This window comes from Clytia hemisphaerica, unplaced genomic scaffold, assembly GCF_902728285.1.
Source record: "Clytia hemisphaerica strain Z4C2 unplaced genomic scaffold, Clytia hemisphaerica genome assembly, whole genome shotgun sequence".
Classification (NCBI taxonomy): Eukaryota; Metazoa; Cnidaria; class Hydrozoa; order Leptothecata; family Clytiidae; genus Clytia; species Clytia hemisphaerica.
Genome location: NW_027104530.1, coordinates 663,891 through 686,972, shown reverse-complemented (window position 1 = coordinate 686,972; position 23,082 = coordinate 663,891). Strand labels below are relative to the sequence as shown.

Genomic DNA, 23,082 nt, shown 5'->3' with positions numbered 1-23,082 from the left:
CCTAACTTTTCAGTTAAACTAAATAACTTGAATTTCTAATCAAACAAAAAATAAAACAAGAAATGTCTTTCTTCTGGTCCAAAGTTTCACAAGTTTCATCATCATTCTTATCTGGGATTGTTCTCGGTCTTCCAATCTACATCACGGTCAATGACTATTTCTTCAGTATTGCACGTGTAGAGGGAGCGTCTATGAAACCTGCTTTAAATCCAAATGGTAAAAAACAATCAGATTTTGTTTTTATTGACCGCTGGCATACTCTACCTAAAGACATTCAACCAGGAGATATTGTTGCTTTGACTTCCCCTACTAATCATCAGGTGAGTTTCATCAAACGTGTTATTGGTATAGAAGGAGAATTTCTAAACACACCACGTTATAGATTGAATTCAGTTATGATTCCAAAAGGACATTTCTGGGTGGAAGGTGACAATTATCGGTCATCCCTTGATAGCAATAAATTTGGCCCAATATCAATGGGTCTCGTAAAAGGGAAGGCAACGCATGTAATATGGCCACCTGATCGTTGGTCAAGACTTGAGAATGAAATTCCAGAAAAGTCTCCGACTGAGAGGATTGATATTAGAGCACATAACAGACCTAAAGTCATTCCCAAGAAGATTGGTGTTACAATAGAAATAGATCAAGGAGATAATGAGGATTCTGAAATTGGGAATATTTTAAGCTATGATGTTGAAATGGCGTTAACAGAGGAACCGACTATAAACATTGATGGTGCTATAAACATAAATGAGGACGAGCAAGAATATATTGAAGCAATTGAAGCTCTAGAACAATATGAGAAGGAAGAAAAGGAAAAGAGAAAGGAGGCTGATGTAGTAAAAGATAACGAAACCGCCAATGAATAGATATTTTATTTCATTTTTCTTTCAAATTTGAAATTAGTACTTTTGTTCTAAAATATTTTCTTGATTGATCTTCAGATGATTACACTCCCCTTTTTAAAAGCTCTGTTTGAATCAGTCAAACATTCAAAAGCTGTATGCATTAGATGAGACTATGACTATGATATTTTTTTAAGATCCAATTTAACCTTGGAGATTCTATGTAATAAATGTAGAAAGCAAGGACCCTAAATATAATTTACCCTGTACGTTCTGTTTCAGTTTAGTTTAAAATATAGATATATTTTCAAGAATGTTTTTTAGACATTCCAAATTTTATTAATTTTCAAAGAATGTATATATTTTGTTAGATTGTATTAATTATTTTAGAGTGAACCTTTCATAATTTCAATAATCAGATAACCAGTTAACATTTCTGTAAAATAAAAAAAAGTGAAATATTACCATCAATCAATCAATCAATCAATCAATCTGTTTATTACGATCGGTTTATTTCTTTTTTAGACAAAAATGCAACTCTAATAATGAATTCAATAAATAAATTACGATTTGGTTTTCGTATTTTGTCTTTACAAGATCCAATCTTGAGACGATGTTTCCAAACATGCCAGCACATTGGGCAATACGCTAATAAAGTTGATGAATCACACTCTAAAGAGGAAGTTGAAATATTATTGAAATCGAATACTCCAGAGCAGGTTACTGTATCTGATTCTTCAGATCCAGTCAAAATCAGAGCTGCTAGTAGTTTTTATTCAACCTCCATCTTCCAAGATGAGTTGGTCAGTAAGTTTGTAAACTGTATGATGTATGGTGGAAAAAAAGCTGTCTCTCAACGTGTCATGGAAGATACTTTTGAACAAATTAAGAAAATACAGCTAGAGAAATACCGTAAAGCGACTGACAAGGATGAAATTGAACTTGATCCATTACAAATTTTCCATACAGCAATCGCAAACGTGAAACCAATTTTGGGTGTACAAACTATGAAGAAGAAAGGGAAGAAATTACAAGTGCCTTATCCGTTACCTGATAATAGGCGACGTTTTCTTGCTATTAAGTGGATGCTCACTACAGCACGTGGGCGGCCAGGTAACACCACTCCCATGAGTGTTAAATTGAGTCGTGAAATTCTGGATGCATACAAAAATGAAGGAACAGTTGTTCAAAAGAAGATTGATTATCACAAAAGAGCTGAATTGTTGAGAGCATTTGCACATTATAGATGGTGGTAGATACAAGCCTTTGGAAGAATGCTCTCATTAGATGTTTTTATCATATAATTGTAAAAAGTACTTTTATACTAAAAAGATAAATAACCTTTGCTTTCATTTATACATTTTTACTATATTGATGTCTATATTCATCTTTTTAGTCTTTCCATAAAAGTAGATATTTTCTGAAAGTGCTGAGGCTATTGGATCTTTTTTTGATGGCTTTAATCTTTTAGGCTCTGATTATCATCAAAGGTTTCCGTGGTTAATCCCTAACCTACCAAAATTGACAATCCTTTATGCTTTTGCAGTATAACTTTGCATATTCTTTGTAATGTTTAGTGATAAAATCGAAATAGAAAATCGTGAAATACAAGAAGAAGAAAAATGACAACAGAAGAAACTCCATCAAACATTTCAGTTCAATCAACGACAACTTCAACAACATTCAATGATGATTACTCCCATGTTAACAAGAGAGTTGACACCAGCAGTTCCTATTGGAAAAAGAAATTCACGTTGCTATCAAGGAAAATCGACAATGCTGAAAAGGTAGAAATAAATCACTTTCCATTTGTTTTTGGTTGAATTTGAACCTAATGAGGTTTTTACCTATCAAACGACATCAATAACTTCAAACTTTCAAATATTTTAATAAATGCGGGTACCCACCCGGCAACTCAAAAAATACCAAGCTGGACAGTTTTTTACTTAGGTGGGGTAAAAAACAGGGCAGCATGGTGCTCTTAGGTCCAGACCTATATGTTTGAGTGGTCTCCTATGATGTCAGTGGTACTTAATTGGTTAATGAGGGTTTTACAAAACATCAACCAAAGTATTTTTAATTTGAGGATATAATGAGAAAAATATGGACCATTAATTCTTTTGTTTGCTTCTGCTATTAATTTTCAAATTAATTCCAAATTTGATTGATTTCCCCTCTTTTCCTTTCATTTCAATACTCTTTTTTTTTTTCGCTTTCCCACAATTTTGCTTATATGTTATAATCATAAACTTATTTTTTTAATTTTTAGCAAAATTTGCGTTTAATGAACAGGCTGGGCCAAGTGAAAACTATATCGAAGAGACTTTCAAAAGAAAAAAGGTGAAAGTCTTTACTTGCTTTATAACACTATATAGCATGTTGTGTTGTATGAAATTTTTTTCTGGAAGATTGGGCTATTGCTGGTTGGAAAATTGTGCTATTTCTGTTTGAACATGATGTGAAGGGAGGAGGGGGCTTCAGTCTCTACTTTTGCACAAAATAGAGAATTTTGTCTTGATTTCTTTGCTATTGAGGGGGGGAGGTAATCTAAAGAATCCTACATTTACTAGAAATAGACAAGAAGAACAACAAATTTCATAAAAAAACGACAAATTGTGTGCAGGATTCATTATAGGAACAGACTGATTTTAAGAGTGTACTCTTCCACTTTCGTGACTGTTATAGTTGATTTGTACCTCTTTTTTATTTAATTATTGTCTTTTTTTTTTCTTAGGTTTTTGATCAAACGCCTGAACAAGCATGGGGATAAATACAAAAACATTCAATTCTTTCAAGGATCTGGTATCGTAAGTATAATGTTTTGTCTTTCAGTCCTCTAATACGTTTAATAATCAAAACTAGGAACAAACAAAATAAAAACTCCAATGATCAAAACATCAACTCCACTTGTTTTACACACAGTCTATTTTCTTTGCGATTTTATTCCCTCAAAACTATTATATAGAGCAAACCAATTAAAAAAGAAATTGATCTAATATCAAGTTCAATTATATTGAGAATTTTGAGTATTTTAAAGTTTTTCAGAATTTAAATGGTCTGACGAGAACAAGTGATTTCAGCCTTTTCACTTTTTTTCATTGGATATTTCGATTTTAGAGATGTTAGTTGCTTTCAGGCTATTTCCAGCCACATTGAATTAAATTTGAATTTTTAGATCCTGAGATCTTTTTAAGGTGTTAAGTCTTTTAAGTCTTTAAGTCTATAAATCTCAAATTGTACATTCCAGCAGATTCCAGAAGTAGGTTGAATCCAATCCGATTAAAGATGTCTAGAATCATACTTTTCTTTTCATAGAGTGACGCATTAAACGAAGCAGTCATTAACAACAGTTTACCACCTCCACCGCCCATGAAAACAAAGAAAGTGGTCAAACCGTCAAAAAGTGTTGCACCTCCTGCATCCGCCATCTCCATCAAAGCGAAGAGGAAATACACAACTGGCAAACAGAAATATGTTGGTCCTAAGAAACCACTAAATGCATTCTTATGGTATGGAAATGTAAAAAATCAAAATTCACAGCACAGCACTGAGTCCTAAGCATTACATACCTTATCGCCCTTTTTTAAGTCAGCCTTTTTTCCGCTTCAGGCTACGGTTAGGGTCGTATAAAACGTGAAACCTACAAAAATTACTAAATTGGCTTCAAAACAGTCAAGATTAGCTAATTTTGCATTAAACGTCCTAATTATTGGTCTATTGATGACAATATCTGATGCTAATATATTTGATGCTAACAAGTTCGCCATCCCTTCATCTATTTATTTTGATGATTCCCTCATCCAATTTTGTTTCTCCAAAACACCACAGGTTTTGTCAAGAGCAACGTGAAGTGATATTGAAAGAAAGACCAGGAATCTCACATCAGGAACTCACCAAACTCATTGGTACAATGTGGAATTCATTGGACGAAGGTGAAAAAGAGGTAAAGCGTGTTTTCTATGACCTCTCTTCTTACATAGCGTCAGCCCCCCCCCACTGCTAGTTGGGGGTTACACCCTCGAAAAAAGCCAAAAAAAGGTGGGGACTAAAGATGTCTTAGATATTTGGGGGCCTAATGTACTTGCGGGAGCTGAAATTTCATCATTTAACGTGGGAGCCGAATACTTCATCTTTTTAATGGTTGGCTTCAATTACTCAAATTATAAAGCTTTTGAAGTTGGAAAATTTTTTACAATAGAGTTAGCAAAATATTTTATCTTAACCTTCGAACTGCAACACAATTTACATTGAAACCCTTTTTTTGTGGAACAAACTTTTAAAAGTGTCAAGAGTCAAAAGCCCTATAGGGTACCAAAAATTTCATGAATCTTTGGGGGGCCTTAAAACGCAAGGGGTCTAATTTTTTGCCTGGGCTGACTCATTGTTCTTCACTCGCTTTCTGCTTCCTAAGAGCTACATACACTACACAATATATTGTCAGGTTATACATTGACAATATATTACTGAGGGCAGTGGTAATAATATTATAATGTGCTCGCAATATATTGAAAAGGTTTCTGCAATATATTGTCAGCTCGGTTTTACAATTATTCCAATAATATAGGGTGATTGTTTAGACAAAGGAAATCCCTTTTTATTTATGGAGTACCTTTTGTTTACGTTGTTCATTACGGTCTACACAACTGTGTTGTTTTTGCATGAAAATGAAAATGAAAGCGAAAGCGAAAGTTTATGTGTTGTTCATGTTTGTAATTGGGACTTGATTTTGGTGCGATTGTTTTGTTTAGCTAATCAGCACGCTCAAGCTCATTTAATATTCATCCAGATTTGGGATTAACACTAAAAAAGTGTTTTTGAGGTCTTATTTTTATAAAAAGGTAGGAGACTTGTGCTTGGAAAAACACTTGTGATAATTGTCACAATAATTCCCCACGTTTAACACTTAAAACATTGACTATTCGCAGTGTAATTTTACAAAATCGGCTAAAGTCTTTCTAATTCGAATGTGTAGGGTTACTCTGGGTACTCTATGCTCAATTTTTTTCTCTATAGGTTTACTATGATATGTTCGAAAAAGATAAGCAGAGATATCAACGAGAATTAAAAGAGTACAACAAAGTCAATAAAATTAAAGCTACCAGCAATACGTCAAAGAAATCGAGTAGTAAGGCCTCGTCTACATCAGCATCAAAAGCTAAAGCCCCGTCTACACTAAGCAGTAAAAAGAAAACACATGAAAAAGGAGCATCATCTTCGTTGAAAATCGAAATGCCTGGTGCAGGTAAGTTTAGTGCGTTTACACTTTTTTTATAAGAACTAATAAAATTTTTCTGAGGATCGGCTGCTCTTATTTGTTTGGCACTTTGAGTCTCAAATTGTTCTTATCCTGTTCTTATTATAGGGTTAATGGAGGTTGTTTAGGCGTTATACCCAATTTTTACTACTTTAACCCCTAAATTGCTTGAAATTGAGTAATTCGGGCTCAGCATTGTTCTTATAAAATTGTTCTTATATAAAAAAAGTGTATTGCTTTTTTATCTTACTTAAATTTACTGTGTATAACGTGTTTTTCCAGGAAAAAATATAATTCTCTAGATGAGAAGTTCCTTTTTAATACAATGAGCCTAAGGTGAAACGTGGTGAAATTTCATAAGGGTGTATAGAAAAATAACTAGAATTCCTTTATGGTGATTTTTTAAATCAAACAGGTGTTTTGATATTCTGAGTCGGTGTAAGGGGGTAGATGACAAAAAGTTTGACCTCTTTAACTTTACATAAATTCTTTTTTACCTATAATTCTTGTTTAATATTTTTTCATACTTATGACTTTTGATATTATGATATTTGAAGGTGAGCAGGGAACATTAAACACATTAATACTACTAAGATAGTAGTATTTTATAGTTGGATTTATTTGGGCAGATTTAGGCCCAAAAATGCCTAAAAATAGGCTTTTTTCTCCATTAGTTTATCCCGATTTTTTGTACAAAGACGTAGAATTACATTGTGCTAAATATGAAAAAGTTCATTTTTTATTCAGTTTTTGTTTCTACATTGCCTTCATTAATTTTTGGACCTACCTGGAGGTCCTATAAATTAACCTGTGTTCGTCCGTTCGCCTGGTACCAACTTTTTTTGGGATTGAATCATAGGAATTTTGTGACTTTTGGTACAAAGTGCAAAAAAGTGATTACCAAAATGTGACGGAGCCCGATTTTCGGGGGAAAAAAATTGGCCAATTTGGGCCCAAAAATGCCCTAAAATAGGGTTTTTTGGACTTTGTTAAAAATTTGTTCATTAGTCTTTCCTAATTTTTTGTACAAAGACGTTGAATTACAGTGTGCTAAATATGAAAAAGTTCATTTTTCAAAAAAATATTTTCTTGGGCCCAAAAATAGGCTTTTTTGAACTTTGTGAAAAATCTGTTCATTAGTTTTTCCTAATTTTTTGTACAAAGACGTAGAATTACAGTGTGCTTTTATAAATTATTCAGTTTTTGGACCTACCCCGGTGGAGGTCCTATAAATTAACATTTGTCCGTTCGTTCGTTCGTTTGTTATTAGCTTTCCTCATGATTGGCTCGTTAGTTTTTTCTGATTTTTTGCACAAAGATGCATAACTATAAACCCTCGAATGTGACGGAGCCCGATTTTCAAAAAAAAAAAATTTTTCTGATTTTTTGCATGAAAGTAGGGTACCATCGTAGGTAAAAGATGGCTTAAGCAGATTTTTGGCTCAAAAAACGCATGTTTATCTATAAGAATCACTATTAATAACCATACATGAATGTTCTTAGTCAAATTACTCATTTTTTTTACGAGATAGAAGTTTTTTTTGCTTAGGAAGGGCTTACTTTTAAAGAATATGTGTGTTTCGACATGAAATTTTGGTTGCTTGGCGTGTTTTTACAGAAAAACTGGCCAAATTCGATATTTTATTATTAGCACATTATCAATTACTTAGGTATTAGCTTTTCTCGAGATTGGCTCTTTCATTCTTTACGAGTTTTTGAACAAAGATGCATAACTATAAACCCTCGAATGTGACGGAGCCTGATTTTCAAAAAAAATAAATTTTGGGCAAATTTGGGCCAAAAAACGGCTAAAAAATTGGTTTTTTGGACTTTGTGAAAAATTGGATCATTAATTTTTTCTGATTTTTTGCAGGAAAGTAAGGTACCATCATAGGTAAATAATGGTTCAAGCAGATTTTTGCAAAAAAAATTTTTTGGCTCAAAAAACGCATGTTTATCTATAACTATAAGAATCACTATTAATAACCATACATCAATGTTCTTAGTCAAATTACTCAATTTTGTTTATGTTTTTTTTGCTCATGAGGGCTTACTTTTAAAGAATATATGTGTTTAGACATGAAATTTTGGTTGCTTGGCTTGTTTTTATAGAAAAACTGGCCATATTCGATATTTTTTTATAAGCAAACTATCAATTACTTAGGTATTAGCTTTTCTCGAGATTGGCTCTTTTATTATTTATGATTTTTTGCACAAAGATGCCTAACTATAAACCCTCGAATGTGACGGAGCTCGATCTTTGGAGAAAAAAATTTTGGGGTAAATTTCAGCTAAAAAACGGCTAAAAAAAGGGGTTTTTGGACTTGTTATTTTCTGACTTTTTGCATGAAAGTAGGTAAAAGATGGCTCAAGGACATGTTCATAAAAAAAGGCAAGTTTTTGAGGTTTTTGTGACATTTCATACCTATGTTACAAAATTAGCCTACATCTTTCTAACAGAATTTGATCCTTCTCAAAGAATAACATGATGGTTAGCTCATTAGATTTCTGTTGGCAAATTAGGTAACAGCGATTTCTATAGTTTAGTATATTTCAAGTTATGACAATTTGAATCTTGCCAGAATTCTGGCTAATGATGTAACATTGCAAATTTTAGAAAAGCTGGCTAATGACTCTAAAACAGCTATTAGGCAATATTCACATAAAAAATGGTACATTAGCATCATTAGGGGGTTGAAGGGGATGCTATTTGTAATGCATTTGGGTTAAAAAGTTGATCGGCTAATGGTGTAACAAGGCTGAAATATCCTAATGTGCTGTTCCATTTAAGCCAGATTTTGTCGACATAACAACGAATCCTTAGTCAAAAGGCAATATATTGTTTAGTTCATGCATTGTTTTAGACAATATTATGACTTTGCCAATAAATGATAGGACAAACTGGCTAATATGGTAACATTCAATCCTATAACTCTAATAATGGTCCCTTTTCAGGCCCATTGATAGAAGTATTTATTAAATTGGCTGGTATTCAGACTTTAGTCTAAGTTACATAATTCACATCTCAAAAATAGCATCTCAATGACAGATAATTCACTTGATGAACCTTCCAAAAGCCTTTATTTTCATTAATCAGCCAAAATTGGCTAAATTTGTAACAAAATTGGGAAGAAATATCCAATTTTATTACTTTTTTAGCCGTTTCTGGGGAATGAACAAGTTGTTTAACAGCACTATCAATATGATTCATGTTTCAATCAACCTTTTGTAATACTTATTTCAACATCACTTTGTAATGAGAGGTGTAACAGAAGTCATACTCTCCGAAGCTTGGCTGTCAGTATAACATGGGGGAAACACGATAATTTCATTGAATTAATGGGATATCAATCACAATCTTCATTTTTTGATGGTTACACTTTTAGCCTATTCCTGTTAAGAATGTTTTATCTTGAAGTACTTATTTCATAATTTTTTTTGTTCCATAAGTTCATTAGTTTTTTTAAAGAAGGTGTCAGAAGTTCCATAGCTGATAGCTTAGCATTACTTCTTAATTACATTTTTATTAAAACAACTAAGACAACAATATAATATGTTCTGTTACACTTTAGCCTATTCCAGTTAAGAATGTTTTATCTTGAAGTTCTTATTTTATAACTTATTTTGTTCTATTAAAACTCATTATATAAGTCTTTTTTTAGAAAAAACTTTCAGAAGTTCCATAGCTCAGCATTACTTCTGAATTATGACGTTTTCGATAAAACAAAAATATGTTATATTTGTTACACTTTTAGCCAGACATGAGCCTATAATTAAAAACTTTGACTTTAAGACAAGTAATAAAACAATCCTTTATATTTTTGAATTCTGTTGAACCCAATTCTTTAATTTTGAAACTATAAAATTTTGAAATTGGTCGAACACTGTTTTTGTTACATTTTAGCCAAAATGTGTATTTTAACAAGAAATAAGCCAATTTAAGGTATTTCCATAGCTAAGTTTATAGTCTAGATAGTATATGGTAATGTTTAAGTTCCATAAATTCTAAATTATTGAAATTATGAATAGAAGTTGATTTTCTGAGCATGTTACTTCTTTAGCCAATATCTTCAGTTTAACGATGTGCAATTTCCGCGAATAACAACAGCGGGAAGTTAACATACTAAAGTTTCATTTCCAAGCCTTGCTCTAATTTTTTTCACCTGAAATAAAAATTTAGGTCATTTATAATGAAAATGTTACATTTTTAGCCGTTTTTGGCAAAATAACCTACAAATCCAAAATCTTTCAATTCTAGTGCCTTTGGACCTTTGTTACCTTTTTAGCCAAAAAATTTTATTGATGTAGAGGCTATTTTGAAGGTTTTATCAACATAAGACCAATTTTTCCTATTTTTTGAATGTCACAGAGCTTGCCTTATTTTATGAACATGTCCTCAAGCAGATTTTTGTAAAAAAAGAATTTTTCAGCTCAAAAAATGCATATTTATCTATAAGAATCACTATTAATAAGCATACATGAATGTTCTTAAAATTACTGAATTTTTTGATGAGATAATGTTTTTTTGCTCTCGAAGTCTTGAATATGAAAGAATATTTCAAGAGCGTGAAATTTTGGTTTCTAAAAGTGTTTTTTTTATAAGAAACAATGATTAATTTTAATAGATCGTCATTTTTTATGTTCTGAATGATTGTTTAATGGTCACGCTTATGTAGATATCAATTATATATGTGTTAAATGCACAACCAGGTAGGTCCATAAAAGTATCACTTGTTGTTTCTGCATTGCCTCATTAAACTTTTATTATTCGTTTTTAGGTAGATCCATAAAAGTGTCGCTTGTTTTTTATTATATTTTCCGTTTTTATTAGAAAAAGAAAAGAAGTCACCAACCAAACCTTCTCCCACGGCAGTGGCGCTTCAAGAAGACGAGCATCAAAAACCGAAGGTTAAGATATCTTTGAAACTGGCTTCAAAAGAACCATCATTACAACCACAACAAAGAATTCCATCACCAGAGATGATAACATCACATTTTGATGAAGAGCCGGACGAATTAGTCATCAGCGAAGGAGTGGATATTTCAGCTTCGTTAAGAGATGATTTTGAAATCACTTCAGCAATTGAAAAGTTGAACGAAGACGACGAAATGGATATCGACACTTGAAGAATGAGTTTTCATTAAAAAAGTAAGCTTTTCAATTCTCCTTTCGAAAGATTATTTGGGGGACTCGAGCAGTGTATAAATAAAATAAATCAATAATTTTAATCTATGACTTAGATAGAGCGTTCGAGATGATATCGGCTCAACTTGAGCGGATTCAGTTGCTATTTTAAGATTATTTTAGATATTTAGAAAGAGTATCGCAAGGTAGCTCTTGTTACGATCAAGATATATATGCCCTCTGTTATCACGGAAGAAGTAGAAAAAATCAAATTTATTTTTATTTCGATTTTTGGGATTTCAGGGTCGGTTGGGCCTGTAAAACAACCAATCAAATTGGTCTCGCCTTAGAGAGAATAATGGCAAGGTAGACCTTGGTTTATAAAGTAGTAATTATAAAAGATATCTGCAAAATAGGAAAAATAAGGATAGTTCGTACGAAGCATACGAGCATGGGTATATTTTGATGCACTGGGTATAATTTAACTTTTTCTTGAAAATTAGTAAATAAAAAATGATTCGTTTCTGTAAAAGAAAATGTATTTGAAATCTTTCAAGTTATGTTCTGTCCACCTTAGTCCGATGCTCAGTCTGTTGACTACACTTGTTCCTGTAAGCTATCAAGTTCAGCGAAATTCTCCTAAGAATCTTAGCATAGCCTGGAAAGATAAAAAGTTATATGATTGAAAATGCCACTATTTTTGCATACCTGTCTATATAATAACATTGCAATAATGACCCAAAATATATGCACCATTAATAGTGGCCGCACGGTGGACTGCGAGTTTGTGAAATTTAGTTACAACATAATTGATATAAGTTCCTTTCTCACTGCTTTCGACATATGGTAGAATATTCACTGCTAAATAGTTAGAAAAATTCTTCAGACGATAACCAGAACATAGTCTTATCACAACCAACTGAAGCCTACCATTTAGTATTGGAAAGAATTGTTTTATGCAAGTTTCTTACAAGAATAATCTAGTATTATTGTTCGATTTTGGGATTTTGACTTTAAGTGTATGTGAGTCGAAAAGTCTATTTGTCTTCTACTGTTGATGTCTGTTCATGTTGACACATGTTAAATGGCCCATTGCAACATGTAGAGAACAACTGTAGGTCTCTTTTGCCGGTAGGTGACCATGGAAACAAAATCATCCTTTTCACGTACAAGTTTGGTTTCAAAAGATGGAAACGAGTCTAGTTAACTAGCCTAGCACCTCGTCTCCATTTTTCTCACAACAAGAAATGCTCATATTCAGCTTTGCCATTGACCTGTATATCGATGATCCCTCTTCTAGTAGCATTGGAGCGCTTCGGTTGTGGTCGGTGGGTGGTGGCTAGCCATTGTAAGAAGTAAAAGTACCGGCAGACAATAACGAAAAACACAGCTCGTAAAATAATCCATAATTGGTATATGACGAAACAGCTGATACGCTCCCGATTCAGTTTGCGATTTGATTCGATTGATCGTGGAATCGCGCTCAGCGTGGATTTGTTTTCGGTGAGCTTTTTGTTCAAATTTGCATTGGTGTTTTCACTTTTTGTTTTGTTCAATTTCAGGTCCTTCAGAGATGTGTTGCTACCGTTTGAATCAAAATAACCGATGTTTTCCGATTCTCTATCCTTGTTAACCCGATTCGACACGATCGTATCGTTAAAACCGATTATCCCCGATTTTAAAGCATGGTTGTTCCGATTTGGTTCGCTGCGCGCTTCAGTGACATCCATTAGAGGACCATAGTTAATGGCAACAAAACTGGAATCCATTTTCACGTTCCCGAAGATGATGTATTCCGGTGCAACAACCATCAATGCTGAACAAACGGCATACGGAAACAAAATCAACCTCCGTTGCCGGTTAATCTCGACTTTTGGCGTTATGACGAATAACAACGGAACGGATGTGAGTATCGAAAAGAGGTTACCGGCGTAATGAACCCAGTCTCGACGGTTAAAGACGATAGCTTCGATTCCCTGGTAAGACGTATTGTATTTCGTGGCCGGACCGGCGTATTCGGGATGCGAGTAATGAGCAACAGCGATCAGATTCCCGAAACATATAATGACGGTGATAATTGCTACGTAGAAAATCTGGACCCGGAAATTGAGCATTTTGACCATTTGCTTCTGACCTGGATAGGAAAAGAAACCATGTACAATATTAGAAAACATAATACTCCATTGTAGACCTTTGTAGACCTTACTTGCGAACAACAACAACAACAACATCATAGTTTTCTTTGTTTTTGAAGAAAGACAGAACTGAGATTTGAAACGATATTGGAAACAAATTGGTTTCGAAAGAAGGGCGATTTATTTATTAGGATGAATAGGTAAGGAAAGCAAACATGTTAGGTTTTACACAGCCACATCTGCTTTTTATTGCTTTTTACGTTTATAGAGACCCCAGTGGTTTGCGCGATGACGTGATTTGAATTTTAATGCCGTGACCTTGCGTGATCTAGGATTTCAAAAAAGTGTGATATGTGATTGATGATTTTTTTTTTAGTTTGATGGCTTGATGAGAGAATGAGTTTTAAGCCAGGAGGACTAGAGCAGAATCTCTAACCTTTCTCAGGCAAGAAAAAGACTCGAGACTCCTAGATGGGAAATGAAACCACTTATTTCCCATCCAGAACGCGCCTAGAACGCGCTGCGATCATGACGACGGATTGCATCTAGCGGTTCCTTTGTTTTTGAGAACTGCTTTTTTTGAAATCTAGCGATAGATTTTAGTTTCAATCCAGCGTTTGTGTAAAAACCACGCGTGGGCGTTCCTGATGGGAAATAAGTGGTTTCTTTTCCCATCTAGGAGTCTCGAGTCTCTTTGTCGGTTTTCTTCCTATTTCCTAATCTTCAAAACTTTTTTGTTTGAAAAGTCCAAAGATTGGACTCCCAGAGGCCCATTCAATTCAGATTATGTATCTTTTCAAAAATCTTTGTTACTGATAAGGCTTGACCATATGTAGTTAAAACTGGTTCAAGCACCAAGCCCACCCATACCCTCCCCTCTGACTGTATGAGCATATTTGGTGGATCAGTAGAAATCGTCAATCCTAAGTCTTATGATTCTAACCTTTAGATTAAAAATCTAAGAAATTTAAATCTAAATGAAGTTACCACTTGGTTGAAAAGTCACATGGCGAGGCATCAGTCCCGTATTTTTTCGTCAAAATTAATCTACAAAATTTAAACTCAGATTAACCTTGATCAATTTCATCGCGAAGTAAGTCAACTTAAAACTTAAAACTAAACAAATTATGATTTTGATTCAAAATTAATCTAATAAATTTTCTAACAATATCACACTTATTTTGTAATTTCTTAATGGAAAAGTTTTTTTTCATTTTATTAATATTTTCCTCTGCGACACAGAAAAAGAAAACTAATCTACAGTGATTTACAGCGGGACATGGGTACTGTTTTTGTTTCTTCTTCAAAAAGTCGCTAAAAATTGTTATTAACAACTCTATTTACAAATTTTAACAACAAATTTGGATTTCAGAATATCTTTTTCGTTCTCATAAAGTGAAACGAAAAAATCTTCCTCAACCCTGACTGACTTAAAATCACTTCACTTACTATCTTCTGCCCCATACATGACATAAAGTCGTCTAGATGGCTTAGAAATAAAATCCACGAAAAAGAATAATTACTGACTTTTTGAATAATTTCGCTTTTTTAACAAATTGAAGAAAAAAAAATTTAACAGTTATATGATATGAATTATTTAATTTCAAACAAAATTGTTTAAGCTAATAATTATTTGACACCAATTTGATGTCTTTAAATAAACTTAATATTTACACGTTTTTTATAAGAACACTCAGAATATCTAAAGTCTTCGCATTTTCTTAACTTTTTGAATTTTAAGTATAAAAATATTCTTAACATGTTCTTAATTTCACCATTTTGTGAGTATTTGTGGCTACTTTAGTGTTTTAGGGTCCTCAAAGCTTTTAAAATGTTCTCAACTTGTTCTTAATATTTTGGTCATCGAAGCATAATTTTCCCATATAGTTTGTTCTTGTGAAAAACAAATCAGTCTCCGACTGTCTTCCACTACAAATATTTACCCTTACTTAAACCTGGCGCAAAGAGGAAGGTATCTGCCCTTGGATGACTTGAATTACACGTTTTTTTATTATAAGAACAAAAAATAACATTAGGAACATGAGAACATAAGTCTTCGATGGCCAAAATGTTAAGTACAAGTTAAGAACATTTTAAGGCTTTGGGGACTCCAAAACACCCAATTTCTTAGGAAAATGGACAATTGCTATAAAAAATAAGGTGAAGATAATTTAGATAATTTTAAGCAATTTATTTAGAAATCTTCAATAAAATTAATTGCAAGCAAAACAACAATACCTTTTTAAGCAAGATTCTAATGATGCTCAAAGAGAATCGAGAAAAAACCTTTATTTTATTCTAACTGACGAAATAATTTCAACAGACTACAACACAAATAAAATAAATTGTGGATGACTGAAATCCTCCCTAAAATACTTCTTCTTTTTTATAAGAACTAGTAAATTCTTGTTGAGGCTCAGTTGTTCTTATTCCGCTTCAAATTGTTCTTGTGTTGTTCTTCATTCAGCGAGAAGTTTTATTTTAGGCTTTCTGTCCGTTGTTTTAACGTTCAAATAACGTTATTTGGACGTTATGAATGTCAAATAGACGTTGTTTTGACGTTGTGTGCCGGCTGGGCTTAACTACATACTGCATCAAATTTGTTACTTTTCTCAAGATCGCCCTCTACCTTAATGTGTCATAAATTGAATTTCCAAATGGGAAATTGAAAATATATAAAAAAAGGAAGATTGAAAATTTTTGAAAAAATGAACAAGAACGAGAAAGTTTCTATTTCGTGTCTTGTTTTGAAATCATTTTAGTATATTACGATTTCCTTTTTGCAAAATTTGATCTCACATATTTTTCAATAATTTTCAATAATTTTTATGTATATCTTCCTGGGGAAAATGATGTATCCATTTTTTAGCTTTGTGTGTTTTGACATAGCTTTAAACTTCGACAAAAGATTTCACCCAAAAGAGCACTTGAATCTTGAAAACTTTTTGTCAATTTTGACTTTTTAAACTGCTGGGCTGCACGTTGTTTTTGTTATTAGAACCCAGTTTATAAGAACATTTAAGAATATTTTAGGCTCAAAATTGTCTAAAAGAATTTTAATTCTCAAAAGAACATCCAGGCTCAGCTCCAATTAAAACGTTCTTTAAAAAAAAACGTAACCTTAGTATAGAGTACAAAGTACCTAAAATACAAAAAAAAAATACAGAAAATACATTATTCTAACCAGAAAAAGAAAGGGCTTTATATCTATTCCCTCCTCACCTACTTCGGATTGGGGAGGGTGCGTACCCTTTGAAAAAAGAAGGGGCGGGTTCGAACTTCGATACTTACTATTTAAATGATATGTCGCTAAAAAGCGAATTCTTGAAATTACAGTATGTCTGTCAAGCTACAGAACCAAAAATTAAAAACAAAATAGTTTTTTTTTGAAATTACAGAATGTCTGTCAAGTTACAGAACCAAAAATTAAAAACAAAATAGTCTTCTTTACTTCGTCTCAATAATTTAAAAGTTTTTCTACGTCAGTCAGTTTAAAATTGAAAAAATAATTTCAAGATTTTTCTTCCAACACACAAAAAAACCTGAAAAATGATAACTTAAAAATAATACCTTAGTTTTCTTCAACTTCTCTCGAAATAAGAAAGACTTGATTTCATAATTTTGGAAGAAAATAACAATTTCAGTGGTTTTTTAAATGACACTAGAATAGGGGGAGAGAAACAAAAGGGTTACATTATTGCGTTTTTTTTAACTGGTTTGAACCTTTTAACTTTTTTTCCTCTTTCAATTGTACTGTAAATATTGTTCTGATAGTGTTTTGAAATACCTTAAAGGTTTTGTTTTTAAATAAGAGTGATATCGTTTGCTTACTCGTCAATTTTATTTAACAAGCTTTTTCAAATTTGATTGGTACGGATGTGGAGCAAGATGATCAGAAAGAGGGAAAGAAAAACATTTTTTTGTTCATATCAGCATAATATAACAATAGACAGACACTGTCCTGATAATGAAATATGTGTCTGATATGAAGCGGGAACACTTATGTAAAACAAAACCTTTAATAAAAGAAGAAATTTTAGCAGAAAGGGAATTTCGCGGATTTACCCAAAATGCGCCACAATTAATTTCTTTCTCCATCCGCCAAATTAGTTTCACTCGTTCCTTAAATTCAGTTCAGGCTAAATATCTGCCATATTAATAACCAACAGGTTTATTAACTTCAGTCATCCGTCAAAACCTCTTGGATCAGTACACGTTTTTTTTTTATAAGAACAAACTATATAAGAACATAAGGCTTCGAGGCCCAAAAATTTAAGAACATTCTAAGAACATTATAAGGCTTTGGAGACTTAAAAACATGCATTTTCTTAAAAATTACATCAAAATGCTCAAAAAAAGCCGAAAATAAGAACATTTTAAGAACATTTTTAGGCTTCAAATCCAAAAAACTAAGAACATCCGAAGGCTTCGAAAATTTTTGACGTTCTTATAAAAAAAAAAACGTGTAGCGTGTTAGCTGAACAAGAATGTTGAGGGAATAATACTAGTTGCTCTAAATGTAGGCTTTGGGTTCATTTATATAGTCAAAAAAGAAACCTGGTAGTTGGAAAACCAAATCACACTCACTCATAATATCAATATCGAAAGACATTTTCCTTTCTTCCTTTCTCCTTCTTCCATTGAAAAACATTACACACATTCGCCACAATCGACATATATCCATTCTTGTATTATATTTTTATAAATCTTTTCAGTAAACACCTATTTACCCCTACCAAAAAAAAAAAAAGTTTAAAATGTTATGCAAATGTAGTTCAAATTTACCAGGGTCCAATCTTTGTTAAATTTTTACCTAATATCATTTGAAATTTATGATGCACATTTTTTTCTACTGAAAACAATGGCCAATCACAGTATTATTTTCAGGTCACCCTGTATTTTAATGTGTCGTAAGTCAACTCAGATTTACTTTAAATTGAAGGAGTACAGCCATTCGGCCTAAAAGATGCCTCCGAGTTGTATTAATTCCCACTGTTAAAAGAGTTCTAAAAAAAACATATGCTATGGTCATTCCAAGACTGTACAAGATAAGATAAAACACCGTTATATGATCCATTTCCGACATTTTGCTTGAATTAAATTTAGTGAAATATTCCCATCGAAAATTGGATTTCAAAATAATTTTATGAAATATATGATCGTTTTAGCAAGGAAAGGGTAAAAATAACATTGAAATTTATATAAATTTTTTTCATGATTGGCCACACACTAACATCCTCTTCTGATTAAAATAAAAACATGATATCGAAACAGAGTCACTGTGAAATCTTTTCTGGTCAAACTATTATTTAATTTTCAAAATCAAGAAAATTATGGCCCCCTTGGACAGAAACAGTTTTTAACCCCTTCTTTTAGATATCAATGGTACAGTCAAAAGTTTCAAGGCGGATCCTTTTAACAATCATAATGTTAATCCCTTGCATCGCTTTTCTACAACTAGGATCATAGTATTTGCCACAAAAGGAATTTCCCTGCTAAATTTAAAAAAGCACAAGTAATTTTTAAGTGCCTTAACTTATGGTTGGGAAGTAGAGTTTCAACTTGAGACTTGTGAATGGTCTGACCAGGAGGCTGAGAATATAGCCTGAAAGCCATTATACCACTCCCAAATAGAAATATCCGATCTGATAAAGGAGAACACCTGGAAATGTCATTCTCGTTCGAACTTAAAGGTTTTGTTTTTAAATAAGAGCGATATCGTTTGCTTACTTATCATCCGGGGGGTGGGGTACTTAGGCAAATGGAGGATACGGTATGTGCCGCCCTTAAGGGTAACTTTTCCAAAGTCTCGCTAAGGGTCGGAAAAATCAGGAAATTTTAACTTTTTGCCCCCGGAAAAATCGAAATTTGGTCAAAATTGGTGAAATTAGTCCCAATAAGGATCGCAAAATTCACAAAATTTTCCTTTCTGCTTTTCTCCTTTTTAGTCCCGCTAAGGTTCTAAGGGTCGAAAGTCGGGCGGCACCCCCCTGTCAGCTCGCAACCCTCCCCCCAGGATATGAAACGGGAACACTTATGTAAAAATAAAACCTTTAAGATCTGAAAAACGCTAAAATACCCAGAAATGAAACATAATCTGACCATAATTGTATGTCTCTGATAATTATCTGTGCATATGAGTGTTTCAAACCCATCATGACTCAAAGTCAAAAAGCGATTGGAGGTGCACTGGGTGCGAGATATAAAACTTGTAAACAGTTAAATCTAAAAAATTATCTCAAAATTAGAGAAAATTTACAAATTTAGGAAATCAAAAAAAAACTACAATCCTCCAAGACACGGAGCTCTCTAATGTTCTTTCACACCATAATTTTCCAAATATTGTTGTGATTTGCGACCTTCTTAATTTTGAAATTTTCTTCTCCTCCAATCTTTTATAGACAATATATTCAAGGAGAATTTCTTAGCTTTAGTAAGAGTTATCAATTAATTTTTGATTATGTATTTTGATTTTGATTATGATTTTCATTTTTCCTGCAAAAAATGTTTCTCCTTGTAAAATTGAAATTTTTATTCCTTTCTCCTTTGATCATCAGGTAGTTTGTAAAAAAAATGTTCATAAAAAACAGGAAAGAACTGAAATGCAATCCTCGATCCTCAAGCTTTTCTCAGTGTGTTTCTGTTTTCCGGCAAATTTGGGGTATTTTAAGTGTTACAGCAAATTTTACAACCTTGACCTTTTTTTCTTGCATAAAAATCAGCCCTTACAAGATCAGCTTGATTCTTGGACTGTTTATATTTCCCGTTTCGAACCTCATTATTTTTAATAGACGATATCGGCTTAAGGGCTCTGACCATAGTCAGAAAATTGATTTTAGTATCTGAACATAAAAGTTATGTTTTAGATTCTTTAACACTTTTAACAAAGAATTGCCTTTATAAATTGCTTTTTAATCAAACCCCTTAAGAGTAATTAAGAACTCATTTGCAATAATGACGTTATGAACTTTAAAAAAACGTTAATAATATGTTGCATCACCTTCTTTTATAAAAAGTGCTAAGTTTTAATGGGTAATTAACCTTTTTGTTTCGAACTTTTTTCAAACTGTCCGCAAAGAATTGAACTATTTTAAATTTTGCGGAAAATTTTTCTAAAAAGATGTGTCAAAAGTTATGACTGTTTTTTTAACCCTTTAAGTGCCGATGTCGTATATATACGACATGGGCTATATAGGAGGGCGAAGCCCTCCTGTAATGCCCAGTTTGAGTTAGAAATCGTTATTTTTGGTCGAACTCGTAGGAATTAGATTGTCCTTTATGGTCAAGCAAAAAAAAATTCAAAAGTGAGTCTTTCCAGCGAAATTTTAAGCAAAAAAGTCAAAAAAATGCAAAAAATTGACAAAAATTCACTTTTTTGAGATTCTGACCGTTTTTTGACTATTTTTGGTCAACGAGTGATCCAAGAACCTCCAAATTTGGCCCTGTTTTACTTTATTCTGTCTTCTAGTGAATTGATTTGAAATTTTACCACTGGGCACCTTTTCATCAGTTCAGTCAGGTCCGCGCAGCGGGCCTGACTGCTTTAATTCCCTAACCTACCCCCCCCCCCTTGGCCGCCGCCCACCACGCCCTTCCTAAATCGGGCGGCGCCGAAGGCGCCCAAAAGAAAGAAGAGACTCTAAGCTATCCAACGAGCTATATACGAGCTTCTAATTCCTTCTAGATCAGGAGATATAAGCCCTTAAAGTTTGAACTAGCGATTTTTTAAAAAAAACTTAGAAAAAAGGACCCTGGCACTCAAAGGGTTAAGCAAAATCCAGATGAAAAATTGATGAAAAACCACTATTTTGAAAATTTCGAGACAAAGAAGCATTTACAAAAATTTTCCGCAGAAATTTTTATTGTTCGGTAAAAGATACACCATCTACTGCGAAAATTTTTTCAAAATGTTTTTTCTTCGCCGAAACTAAGCTCTTCAAAGTTGAAATACTCTTCCTCGCAAAAGTCTTCATTTTCTTCTTCATCAATTTCTTTCAATGCAATTTTTGAATTTTCAGATTCAGGAATAGTTTGTCTGACAGAAAATGTATAACATGCCATAGTTTTGTTGGTTACATCAGTCAGAAAACACATTTTAAACACGGCAATTATGAAAAATTCACTATGGTTAGAGCCCTTAACGAATTCTCCCCGAATGATTACCCATGATGCATTGCGCAAAAAAATTCACGGACTATATTGACTTACTGAATTTTTTTGCGCAATGCATCATGGGTAATCATTCGGGGAGAATTTCGTTAAGCCGATATCGTCTATTGACAAATCAATTTTCAATTCTCAAGATGATCCTATCGTCGACACAAGGTCACTAAAATCGGAATAATGATGTAAGATCAATTTGAAAACACGGAAGCTAGCAGCTCGAGGCGGAGATTTTTACAGTGTGTTTGCTCCAAACGCCGTAACGGTTGATATATTCTTCCAAAAGTTCGTAAATATTGGAAGTAATGGAAAAACAGGCTGCGGAAAATTAAAAAAAAATCGACACTTTGCTCATCAATCATCAACTTGGGCTCTTCCAGAAAAATATTGAACATTGGGGGTGGAGGATATATACTATTTTTTGGAAATTTACCCCGTGACTTTTGACCTCTTGGACAGCAGATCTACCCCCGGACAGGTATCAGTTGACACCCCCCCCCGGACATTCATAATTACCCCTAAACAGAGTAGTTTTGCCCATCAAACAAGGCAATCTGGTAATTTTTTTACTATCCCCCGGACAAAATATCCAATATATCCTCCACCCCCATGTACAAAAATTTTATGCAAGAGCCTCTTGTGTTACAACAAGTGATTTTTGCTTTTTTTCAGTACTATAAAAACTCATTGAAAACTCCGACCTACCTCGCATACTACTGCGGTCAGCTCTTTCTAAAGCGATTGAGAAAAAGTGGTTGTAACTCGGACCAGAAGGTTTATTTCTTTGTATGCGATTTGTCCTTCGTGTAGAATCATTTATTCTACTGAAGGAACAACAATTTGTAAAACATATAAAGTGAAACTTTTGATTTTCTTTTTGGACAAAAAGATATTTGTTGAGCAAAAACACCTTTCCAAACTTAATTTTAAATCACAGTGGAATCAACTGTGTCAATGAACCCCGCCTTAAAAATTGCACCTCTTTTTTTCCTATTTCTTAATTTTCCTTTGAATTTGATTTCTCAAAACAAAAGACTTATCTCCTCGGCTCACAACAATAATATTTATGACCTTAATTCTTGAGATCTGCAGCAATGATTTTGACAAAATTCGCCAAATTAAATAAGATAAGATAAGACAGGAATTCCAATTTAATTCCAGTGGAAGTTAATCAAAAGATGGCTGATGACTGTGTCCAAAACACAACAAACTTATGTTCGAGCTTGGTATCTTCATTCATGTCATTCATATATGGGAGACCCCCAGTCACCTTTCAAATCACGCAATCCCGCAAAAGTGAATTCCAAATCATTTTTTCACGAGTTAAATTTCTTTTCTATCACGATCACATTGGTCATGTTGGCTCCTCTGGATCACGCAATCGTGCACTTTTAAAATCTTAAATCACGAAGTCGCAAACTTGAGCTTAGCAAACGTCAATGGCGTCCCATCACGAAGATGCTAAAAATGTAAAATACCCAGCTGTATATGTAGAATTGTTTTCAATTGTCAGTTACCTATGAGCTCCCTTGTTTAAGATCTACTTTCATTTAATAAGAT

The 23,082-nt window shown here is 33.1% G+C and overlaps 4 protein-coding genes across 7 annotated transcripts; 3 read left to right on the top strand and 1 right to left on the bottom strand.

The window, feature by feature from the left end:
- LOC136822333 (mitochondrial inner membrane protease subunit 2-like) lies at nucleotides 1–925 on the top strand. Its single transcript, XM_067078572.1, has one exon. The coding sequence runs from the start codon at nucleotides 63–65 to the stop codon at nucleotides 867–869; it is 807 nt and encodes a 268-aa protein (XP_066934673.1). The 5' UTR covers nucleotides 1–62; the 3' UTR covers nucleotides 870–925.
- A 460-nt stretch (nucleotides 926–1,385) lies between these two features.
- Nucleotides 1,386–2,197, top strand: LOC136822376 (small ribosomal subunit protein uS7m-like). Its single transcript, XM_067078624.1, has one exon. It carries the CDS (start codon nucleotides 1,391–1,393, stop codon nucleotides 2,099–2,101), a length of 711 nt encoding a protein of 236 aa, XP_066934725.1. The 5' UTR covers nucleotides 1,386–1,390; the 3' UTR covers nucleotides 2,102–2,197.
- A 219-nt stretch (nucleotides 2,198–2,416) lies between these two features.
- On the top strand, nucleotides 2,417–12,874 carry LOC136822374 (FACT complex subunit SSRP1-like). The gene is made up of 8 exons (XM_067078618.1): nucleotides 2,417–2,632; nucleotides 3,115–3,185; nucleotides 3,580–3,652; nucleotides 4,161–4,354; nucleotides 4,674–4,788; nucleotides 5,859–6,087; nucleotides 10,931–11,248; nucleotides 12,787–12,874. The coding sequence occupies exons 1-7, from the start codon at nucleotides 2,468–2,470 to the stop codon at nucleotides 11,224–11,226; spliced, it is 1,143 nt and encodes a 380-aa protein (XP_066934719.1). The 5' UTR covers nucleotides 2,417–2,467; the 3' UTR covers nucleotides 11,227–11,248; nucleotides 12,787–12,874.
- On the bottom strand, nucleotides 11,656–22,308 carry LOC136822375 (uncharacterized). Of its 4 annotated transcripts, none has more exons than XM_067078621.1 (2): nucleotides 14,809–14,867; nucleotides 11,656–13,358 (listed from the first exon to the last, which is right to left on the bottom strand). In XM_067078621.1, the coding sequence occupies exons 1-2, from the start codon at nucleotides 14,825–14,827 to the stop codon at nucleotides 12,460–12,462; spliced, it is 918 nt and encodes a 305-aa protein (XP_066934722.1). In that variant the 5' UTR covers nucleotides 14,828–14,867; the 3' UTR covers nucleotides 11,656–12,459. The 4 variants fall into 4 exon arrangements, with proteins under 4 accessions (XP_066934722.1, XP_066934724.1, XP_066934720.1 ...); XM_067078623.1 differs by lacking the exon at nucleotides 14,809–14,867 and adding an exon at nucleotides 22,228–22,308 and having other exon boundaries at nucleotides 11,873–13,358; XM_067078619.1 differs by lacking the exon at nucleotides 14,809–14,867 and adding an exon at nucleotides 17,947–18,075 and having other exon boundaries at nucleotides 11,873–13,358.
- Between the last annotated feature and the right edge of the window lie 774 nt (nucleotides 22,309–23,082).